Below are 10,089 nucleotides of genomic sequence, written 5' to 3'. Positions count from 1 at the left end.
CCCCTGGGCAGGTTTCTCCCCAGCACCCATTTACCCATCTCAATAACCAAAGCCCCTCCCTTAATATTTAATGTTTCTTCCTCTTATCAACCGACCTAATTAACCTCACTTGTTAATTATTTTTATATAAAAAGTTATCTATTTGTGTCACGCGATAGTTTTTAAAATCTTGATGCTTCAGGCAAAATATTTAGCTATTCATTCGTTAGCTGCTAACGAGTTGATTTTATTTAATTACTCTGCCTCTGAATTTTGTCTTGTTTCAACAGTTGAACAAAAATCTGTGTTTTCCACCCTCAAAAAGCAGTCAATAGGATTTATTAAGGCACCACACAATTTGCAATATTTTGGGGTCCCACTGACTCTATAAGATATTTGGGGGTTCAGCTGAAGCTATAGGGTTTTTCAGGGTCCTATTGACTCTGTAGGATTTGTGAACGTCCCATTTCAATAGTGGAGAAGCCTCGTACAGGGTTGTGGGTTCTTTGAGGAGGCTGTTTTGGGGTCCCCCTAACTCCCCCATCCCAGCACCACCATGTTCTACTATCCCAATGTCCTGCAGCGCCATACAGGCCGCTTTGCCACCATCTGGTAATGTCCTTGTGCTGTGATCTGGCCAAGGGGGGGTCTCTATTCTGGGGATCCAGGTGGGTGGATGGGGGCAATCTGGGGCAGGGGGACCCCACCACATCTGTTTTAACCCCCTTCTCCCTCACCCCAGGCTGGCAGCCACGGGCGGCACCAAGCTGGTGAAGAGGGAATATTTGAAAGTGAATGTACCCCAAACATGGTGGGTGTTGTGGTGGGAGGGAGGCAGGGAGGGAGGAGAAATGGATGTGGGGGGAAGGATGAACAGACGGAGGGGGAATGGAGGGCAGGAGAGGTGGGTGAGGGTAGGATCTAGAGGATGGGTGGGAGAAAGAGAGGGATGGATGGAAAATGGAGGGAGGGAGAGATGGATGGGTGGGGATGGATGGAGAGATGAAGAAGAGGGTGGATGGAGGAATGGAAGGAAGGATGAAGAGGAAGATGGATGGGGTAGATGGAGGGATGAAGAAGATGGTGGAGGAAGAGAAGGAGGAATGAAGATGGTAGATGGTTGGGGTAGATGGAGGGATGAAGAGGATGGTGGAGGAATGGAAGGAGGGATGAAGACGGTAGATGGATGGGGTAGATGGAGGGGTGAAGAGGATGGTGGAGGAATGGAAGGAGGGATGAAGACTGTAGATGGATGGGGTAGATGGAGGGATGAAGAGGATGGTGGAGGAATGGAAGGAGGGATGAAGACTGTAGATGGATGAGGCAGATGGAGGGATGAAGATGAGGGTAGCTAGAGAATGGAAGGAGGGATGAAGACGATGGATGGGTAGATGGAGGGATGAAGAGGAAGAGGGATAGAAACACTGACTCTCTCTCTCTTGTTCCCCCCATTGACATGGGTTGGCACAGCGAAGAAATTCTGACCTACATTCTGGTGCAGGCCCCACCGCCCACCCCTGCCGCCCCCCGGCCCCGCTTCTCCCTCTATCTCTCCGCCCAGCTGCAGTATGGGGTAGTGCGGGTCTACAGCCGACAGTGCCACTACCTCATTGGTGAGTGCCCCCACATCATCCCAGCTGGCCCCACAGCCTCCATTCCCCAGTTCAACCCAGCAGAAGGGTTGGGAGGGCACCTTGGGGGAATGGAGAGACAGCTGGTATGATGTTGCCAAGGCAACAGCTCTCAACTGGGGGGGACATGCCTCCCAGAGGAGTCCCAGTCCAATTTCAGGGCCCCTTGCTCCGACTTCTCACCCGCTTGGCGAGACACCTCTCACTAAGCACCAGACTTTGGGGAACAACCCCTCGGACCCACCCATTTCCACCCCTGCTCCAAAAAATATTTCAATTTGCTAAAAAGTTCCAAAACTGATTTCCCATCCAACTCTAGCCTCAACCTGAAATTGGTGTGAAACCGGTTTAGCTAAATAGGTGTGTGGATGCTCTTAATTTGGATTAAGAGCCATCAATGGTGAGGTGACTGATGCAGATTCAGGAAGCCAGTGGAGTTCGGGGTGTGATGCTGAAGTGGTTTAGCTGAAGGGGGTGTAGACACAATTCACTTCCAACTGAGCCTGGGTTGGGTTTAGGAATCAGTTAAAAACATTGTGGAGACAAGCCCTGGGGGTGGTCTAGATTTCTCCTCCTGCTGGGTATCCCCTCCACCACCGGATCTCACCCCCACCGCCTAGAGGAACTCCAGGCCCTCCAACCTCCCACCCCCTTTCCTGCCCCCCCAAGGAGATCCAGGCCTCCCATCTTACCCCACCCCCTGCCTGCCCCCCAGAGGAGAAGCAGCCCGCCCAATCTCACCCCCACCTCTGCCTGCCCCCCCGAGAAAATCCAGCCCCCCATCTCACCCCCACCCACTGCCTGCCCCCCAGAGGAGATCCAACATACTTTGGAGCGCCTGAGCCGGGCCCAGCAGCAGATCCGCATTGACATGGGAGACCTCGAACAGTGAGTCATGGGGGGGCGCTGGGGCCACCCCATAACCCCTGGGACACTCCTGAACCCCCTTAGCACTTAGGATATGCCTGTAACCCCTCCCCTGGGGGTGGGAGGCCAAATGGCAAGGGAGAGGCCATGAGGGAAGCCTAGCAGTGGTCAGGGGTCAGTACCGAGGAGGGGATTAATAGTGGGGGGAGTAGAGGGAAGGGGGCTCAGTAGCAGGTTGGGGGGTAGAAGAAGGTCCTGGTAAGATTTTGGGGACCAGTTTGGGGTGGGGGAGGCTTTGGGGGGAGGCAGGAGGGCTGTGTGGGAGTCAGAGGAGCTGTGAGGGGAGTGGGTGTCTTTGGGTGGTCACTATCTCTCTCTGGGCTCTGACCCACATCTACCCCCAGGCCGGGGCTGCTGCTCCCTGACAACCTGTTGTTGATGGAGGCCCTAGAGGATGCACCCGACCCCTTCTTCGGGGTGATGGAGCCACCGCTGCCCAGCCCCACTGACATCCCACAGGTACCCCCCCCGTCCTCCTGCTGCCCAGCCCCACTGACATCCCACAGGTCCCCCCCCCGTCCTCCCACTGCCCAGCCCCCTTGACATCCCACAGGTCCCCCCTGTCCTGCTGCCCAGCCCCACTGACATCCCACAGGTCCCCCCCGTCCTCCCGCTGCCCAGATCCCCATCCCACAGGTATCCCCACGCCCTCACTGACCAGCCCCACTGACATTCCACAGGTATCATCATGCCCCCGCTGCCAAGCCCCACTGACATCCTACAGGTCCCCTAAAGACTATCTGCAGGCCTCCCCTCTAGGGTCAAGTGGGGGATGGGGCTAACCTGTGACATTGCTTCTCCCCCAGATTCAACATATTCTGGAGGCTCCCACCCCCCCAGAGAGACCCACCCCATCCCCCCGGCGCAGGAGGCCAGGTGAGTCAGCGGGTTGTGGGGCAGGGGGGATGGTACGGATGGAGTCCCAGTGCAACCAGCATCCCACTCTAAACAGTAACCACAGATCCCCAGTATGACCAGTAACCACCGCCTCCCAGTATAACCCCTTACCACCATGTCCCAGCATAACCAGTAACCACCGCCTCCCAGTATAACCCCTCACCACCATGTCCCAGTATGACCAGTAACCACAGCATCCCAGTATAACCCCTTACCACCATGTCCCAGCATAACCAGTAACCACCGCCTCCCAGTATAACCCCTTACCACCATGTCCCAGTATGACCAGTAACCACAGCATCCCAGTATAACCCCTTACCACCATGTCCCAGCATAACCAGTAACCACCGCCTCCCAGTATAACCCCTTACCACCATGTCCCAGCATAACCAGTAACCACAGCATCCCAGTATAACCCCTTACCACCATGTCCCAGTATGACCAGTAACCACAGCATCCCAGTATAACCCCTTACCACCATGTCCCAGTATGACCAGTAACCACAGCATCCCAGTATAACCCCTTACCACCATGTCCCAGCATAACCAGTGACCACAGCATCCCAGTATAACCCCTTACCACCATGTCCCAGCATAACCAGTAACCACAGCATCCCAGTATAACCCCTTACCACCATGTCCCAGCATAACCAGTAACCACCTCCTCCCAGTATAACCCCTTACCACCATGTCCCAGCATAACCAGTAACCACCGCCTCCCAGTATAACCCCTTACCACCATGTCCCAGCATAACCAGTAACCACAGCATCCCAGTATAACCCCTTACCACCATGTCCCAGCATAACCAGTAACCACAGCATCCCAGTATAACCCCTTACCACCATGTCCCAGCATAACCAGTAACCACAGCATCCCAGTATAACCCCTTACCACCATGTCCCAGCATAACCAGTGACCACAGCATCCCAGTATAACCCCTTACCACCATGTCCTAGTATAACCAGTAACCACCGCCTCCCAGTATAACCCCTTACCACCATGTCCCAGCATAACCAGTGACCACAGCATCCCAGTATAACCCCTTACCACCATGTCCTAGTATAACCAGTAACCACCGCCTCCCAGTATAACCCCTTACCACCATGTCCCAGCATAACCAGTAACCACAGCATCCCAGTATAATCAGTAACCACCATGTCCTAGTATATGTGGCAGTTCAATGATGAGACAGAATACAGCTTTATGCAAGCAAGCAGGCTGGTCAGCTGAGATGGGCTGTTCTGCCCCCCGCCTTCCACCTTCTCCTTTTATTATATTTCTCCCCCCTAAGCATTACACACTGCTACCGCAAAAAGATACACAAAGGAATGTATGACGTTGATTAATATACTTATTTACCATCTTTTATCTACTACAATCCTGGTTCTCAGGCCTTGAGCCCAGGCTAAGAAAGCTTCCCACAGTCACTGTCCCAACAATCAAGTTCTCATGGTTCATATCTAGCCCTTGTCCTTGGATAGAGCAATGTGTGCATTGCTTCTACAAAACAGTCAGGGTGTGCCCTGCCTGCTTCCAGGGGGAATAGCTAAACATGAACCCTTCAAGTATAACCAGTAACCACAGCATCCCAGTATAACCCCTTACCACCGTGTCCCAGCACAACCAGTAACCACAGCATCCCAGTATAATCAGTAACCACCATGTCCCAGTATAACCAGTAACCACAGCATCCCAGTATAACCCCTTACCACCGTGTCCCAGCACAACCAGTAACCACAGCATCCCAGTATAATCAGTAACCACCATGTCCCAGTATAACCAGTAACCACAGCATCCCAGTATAACCCCTTACCACCGTGTCCCAGCACAACCAGTAACCACAGCATCCCAGTATAATCAGTAACCACCATGTCCCAGTATAACCAGTAACCACAGCATCCCAGTATAACCAGTAATCCATCACCAGTAACCACTGTGTCCCAGTATAACCAGGACATCCTGCCTTCCCAGTCTAGCTGATGTCAGAGTCCTGTCATGATCAGTGCAAGCTAGCAGTGCCAGTAGTCCAGAATACCTGGCATCCCAGTGTAACCAGTATACCCACTGTGCCAGTATAATCAGTAAGCCCAGGGCCCCCACACTTCTGATGTAACCAGTGGCTCAGTATAACCCCAGTACAGGCATCTTACTGTACCCGGTGCCCCAGTTCCAGGCCAGTTCATTCCAGTGTAACCAGTAACTCCAGGCTCACCCAGCCCATCTACTCTCCCTAGCCCTCTGAACCTCCCTTTCTAATGCCCCCAATATCTGGTCTGATGTCATTGCCCCCCCTCAAATTTCCCCAGGGCTCTGTGGGGGTGGCTGGGAATCAGGGTGGGCGTTAACTGCCAGCTCACCCCTTCTCTCACTCCACTCAGAAGCACCCCCCATCACGGTCGTGTCCCCCGAAGTTATTACCATGAAGGAAGTGGAGCCCATCACTCTGCTGGAAATCGAGGTGTGGGGGGAACCATGGGGGCTGGCATCTGGGTGGAAGTGTGCGGGCATCTAGGGATTATGGGGGTCTGGGATCAGGGGGAGTCTAGGGGAACCAGGGCCTGGGGGGATGGGATCTCAGCGTAGAATTATGAGGGATATGGGAAGTGGGGGGGCACATCCACAATGTGACACCCCCCTTTCTCCCCCCTCCCCGCCCAGGGCGAGCGCGACCTCCCGGAGATCACAGCACGTGAGATCGACCTGCTGGCCGAGCAGGAGGACTTTGTTTTGCCCCCTGCCTCACCCCGTGCCCCCCCCCGGAGACGCCCCATGGAAGGTGGGGGGGGTCTCAGGGATCCTGGAGGGCTGGGGTGGGGGCAAAGGGCTCATCCTGTTGCCGCAGCCCCATCTCATGCCTCCTTCTCCCCTCCAGAGCTGGAAGAGATAAGAGCCAGGGAGGCTGAGATCACGGCCAGACTGTCACCCCCAACCCGGTAAGGGAGCAAGCGTGGGCCATCCCCATTAGGGCACGCCAGCCCCAGGGCAGGGTGGGGTTGGCTGGGGGGCTTGGGACCTTTCCCTCTTGTGGGGACCAGGGTGGGGCTGACTGGGGTTGGGGAATGAGGCACAGGGCCTTTCCCCACTGTGGGGATGCAGGGGTGGGGTGGGCTTGGGGAGCAGGGAATGGGGCATGGGGTCTTTCCCAGCTAGGGGATGTCAGGGTGGGGCTGGCTAGAGACAGAGAATGGGGCACATGGCCTTTCCTCTCTAGGGTGTACCGGCCCCAGGGCAGGGTGGGGCTAGTTGGGGGGCAGGGAAAGGAGCACGGGGCCATTCCCCTCTAGGGAGTATTGGGGTGGTGCTGGTCAGAGGGTGGGGAATGGGGCACGGGGACTTTCCCCTCTAGGGTGTGACTGGCCGGGAGCTGGGAATGGGGCATGGGGCCTTTTCCCTCTAGGGGGCGCCGGGGTGGGGCTGGCCAGGGTTAGGGTCTCACCGTCTCTCCCCACAGGGTGGGTGAGGAGCCCCCAGCCGAGGTGGAGACCCCCATCCTGCCCGAGGAACTGGCTCGGCTGCCAAAGGAGGAGCTGCCCCCACTCCCCGGTGAGTGTGGGGCATGAGGGGGGAAGAGAGCTGTGGGGGCGGGGCTCCAGCCTCTAACCCTTGTTCTGGGCTCTACCCCACAGAGCTGAGCCCCCCGAGGGAGCCAGGGCTGCCACCCCCTCCCCCTTCCCCAGCTGTGACCCCCAAGGTGAAGCGGAGCCCCCCACGCAGCCCAGAGGTAAGTAGGGGGTCTGGGCCAGCCAGTGGCCTCTCCCGGCCAGGGCGCCCGTGGCTCACCCATGCCCCCTGCGCCCCACAGTTGGAGCTGGCCGTATACGAACCGGCCCCCCTGCCCACCCCCCGGCGCCAGCTCCGCTTCCTGGACGAGGTGACCCAGATCCCGCGGGACCAGTTCAAGAAACAGATCCTGGATGTGCGGGCCCAGTGCCGGCCCCTGGTGAGTGCCAGCCCCCCGGCAAGTCCCAGCCCTCCAGCACTAACCACTAACTCCCCCTGCCCTTCCCAAGCCGGGAGAGAACCCAGGCATCCTGGCTCCCAGCCCCCTGACTCCATCTCTCTCTGCTCCAGGTGGTGGTGGAGGTGCCGGCCCGGCAGCGGAGGACCCCTGCGGAGCTGCTAAGAGCCCCCACCTATGGTGAGTGCCCCCCCCGCTCCCTCGGTCCCTGCACTGGGTCCCTAGCCCCCTCACCCTGTCTGTGTCCCCCAGGCTGGCTGCCCCCCGCACTGCATGCCCTGTGGCAGCACTGTGCCATCCAGCGGCCCGTGGACTACGCGGCGCTCTGGGCCGAGGAGGAGAGAAAAGAAGAGCCAGTCAGCGAACTAGAGGTACCTGGGGCCCCCCTGGCAGCTCCCGCTGTATCCCCTGGACTCCACTGGCCGCCCAGAGCCAGGGAGAGAACCCAGGAGTCCGGGTTCCCCGCCCCCTCCCCGGCTTTATTCCCTAGCCCCCACTCCCCTCCCAGAGCCGGGAGAGAACCCAGGCCCCCCTGCTCTAACCACTGGACCCCACTCCCCTCCCCAGGCTGTGAGTGTCCCCCTCTTTTGTAGGTTGCACGTGAAGCGCTAGAGCCCAGCATCCCTGTGATGGTCTCCTCAGGTGAGTTGCTCATGTTGGGGGGCACTGTGCTCCAGGGAAGGGGGAAAGGGGGCTCGGACGGGGGCACCATGCCATAGGAAGGGGGCTCAGCCAGAGACACTGTGCCACAGGGAGGGGTTGGGTCAGCCAGGGGTGCCAAGCTACAGGGATGTGGGCAGGGGGCTCAGCTCGGGGCACGGGGAGGGGCACTGTGTCACGGGGAGGGGCACTGTGTCACAGGGAGGGGCTCTGGGGTGGTCTCTCCCCTACACCAGGAAGAGCAGTGTGGATGGTAGCGTCAAACTGACCCCCCTGCTCCTTGCCCCCTGGCAGAGATCTCCCTGGAGACCACCGAGGAGGAGGTGCCACGCCCTAGCCTGGTGACCCCTGAGGAGAGAAGGTGAGACCCAACATGGAGGGCAGGGGTATAGCCCCCAAGGATCTCCATTAACCCTCTGCCCTGCCCTAGGCTGGTGCCGGAGCCTGAGGAGGCCCTGCCCATCGTCCCTGAGCTGCCCGAAGTCAGCCTGGAGCTGCCCCCCGACAGAGACTTGATCACGCTGGAGTACATCCGCAGGTGGGCCAGGGCCCGGTGTGGGGCAGGGGAGAGCCGGGAAGCCGGACTCCTGGGTTCTACGCTGGCTCTGTCTCCCCTCCAGGTTGGTGGCAGCAGAGTTGGAGCAGGTCGGGGAGATGGATTTCCGGTCCCTGGTGCCCACCACGACCTCACGTGGCATCGCCAGCCGCATCTTCTACCTCTGCCTCGGTGAGCGGAGCCCTGCTGCCCCTAGCCGGCGGGTTGGCCTCCAGTGGGTGTGGGGACCTGCTGACTGGGTGAGCCCCGGTGGGTGAGGGGCCCTGCTGCCCCCTGCTGGTAGGGTGAACCCCAGTGGGTGTGTTGGCATCAGCCCTGACTCCTCCCCCCTCTCTTGCAGTTCTCTGCGGGCTCCAGTTCCTGCAGCTGCACCAGACTGAGCCCTACGGGCCGATTCTCCTCAAACGTGGGGCCCGATTCCGCACAGGCTAGAGCTCCTGGTGTGGGGAGAAGAGGCTCCCCCCTGCCGACTGGGGCACATTTGTCTCCCTCTCCCCCGTTACAAATCTGTTCTAATTAAAGTGTTTTGCCAGGAACCTGCTCCTTGAGTTATTAGGGGGCAAGGGGGAGCAGGTGCTTTTTCCTTTCATCTAGTGCTAAGACCCCCCGGCACCAGCAAAAGGGAGGCTAAGCATCGCCCCTGAACCCCCGATGACAGCACGCCGCTGGCAGGAGGGCAGAAGTGGGTCTCACCATCTTCATATCCCCCCTTCCCCCTAGTAAGGGGATGGGTCTTTCCCCCAACCCCCTCCTTTCCCCCAACTTTGAGGTTCATGTCCCCACCCCCCCATCCCAAAGAGGCCCCCTGCCTCAGGCAAACATTATTTTATTCCAAAGATATAGAATATAGATTTTCTCTCATCAAAAACAACACAACTGTCAAAGAGGTGTTAAATACAGGAGTGGGGGGGGTATTGCTCAGACCTAGAACCACCCCAAAACACCACCAGCACTAAGAGCATTGGCTGATCTGGGAGGGGTAGAATGACAGCTGAGTGAACAACCAGACAAATACACCCGGCGGCGGGTGAAAAGTAAAATCACAGGTGAACTGATTAAGAAACAGGATGGAAACCGCTTCTCGCAAGGTGAAAACACAGGCAGAGCAGACTGCCTCTGAGACAAAACCACCCTCGGAGTGCTAGGTGAAGATACAGCCGAACCACTCACCCTGTGATTCAATTCTCCCCGTGCCATTGGAAGACACAGTCCAACACATTAATGCCAAGACTAAAACCCTGCTGTAGATAGCGGGTGAAGAAATACAGGTGGCCTGGAGGACAATGCAACTGAGGCTCACCCCTGCAGCGTGGGTGGGGTGGGGTGGGGGGATGACACAGGAACACTGGTTCACACTTGGAAGTCAACTCTTCCATAGGATAAGTAACAGCTACGGGTGAAATGGGTAACAGGAAGACAGACTTCCATGTGAGATACTGGTTGGTGAAAATCTACAGGCAAACTGAGCAAAGAAATCCCCT

At 57.5% G+C, this 10,089-nt stretch overlaps 1 protein-coding gene across 1 annotated transcript; it reads left to right on the top strand.

The window, feature by feature from the left end:
* Positions 1–535: 535 nt before the first annotated feature.
* Positions 536–9,040, top strand: REC8 (REC8 meiotic recombination protein). The gene is made up of 19 exons (XM_077806967.1): positions 536–591; positions 722–790; positions 1,450–1,592; positions 2,423–2,498; positions 2,882–2,996; positions 3,344–3,413; positions 5,813–5,892; positions 6,093–6,210; positions 6,307–6,367; positions 6,886–6,977; positions 7,061–7,155; positions 7,237–7,374; positions 7,506–7,572; positions 7,645–7,763; positions 7,986–8,034; positions 8,347–8,413; positions 8,483–8,590; positions 8,673–8,779; positions 8,949–9,040. Exons 1-19 carry the CDS (start codon positions 536–538, stop codon positions 9,038–9,040), a joined length of 1,722 nt encoding a protein of 573 aa, XP_077663093.1.
* The last annotated feature ends 1,049 nt before the right edge of the window (positions 9,041–10,089 follow it).

This window comes from Eretmochelys imbricata, unplaced genomic scaffold (genome assembly GCF_965152235.1).
Source record: "Eretmochelys imbricata isolate rEreImb1 unplaced genomic scaffold, rEreImb1.hap1 Scaffold_43, whole genome shotgun sequence".
Lineage (NCBI taxonomy): Eukaryota > Metazoa > Chordata > Testudines > Cheloniidae > Eretmochelys > Eretmochelys imbricata.
The sequence above is the reverse complement of the archived record's forward strand: the minus strand, read 5'-3'. Positions and strand labels throughout refer to the sequence as shown.

Bases quoted from the DNA above. Each gene is read 5' to 3' on its own strand.
- REC8 (XM_077806967.1), top strand. From the start codon at position 536: ATGTTCTACTATCCCAATGTCCTGCAGCGCCATACAGGCCGCTTTGCC. The intron at 2,997-3,343 runs GTACCCCCCCCG...CTTCTCCCCCAG, and splicing joins GCCCCACTGACATCCCACAG to ATTCAACATATTCTGGAGGC. The intron at 7,573-7,644 runs GTGAGTGCCCCC...TGTGTCCCCCAG, and splicing joins GCTAAGAGCCCCCACCTATG to GCTGGCTGCCCCCCGCACTG.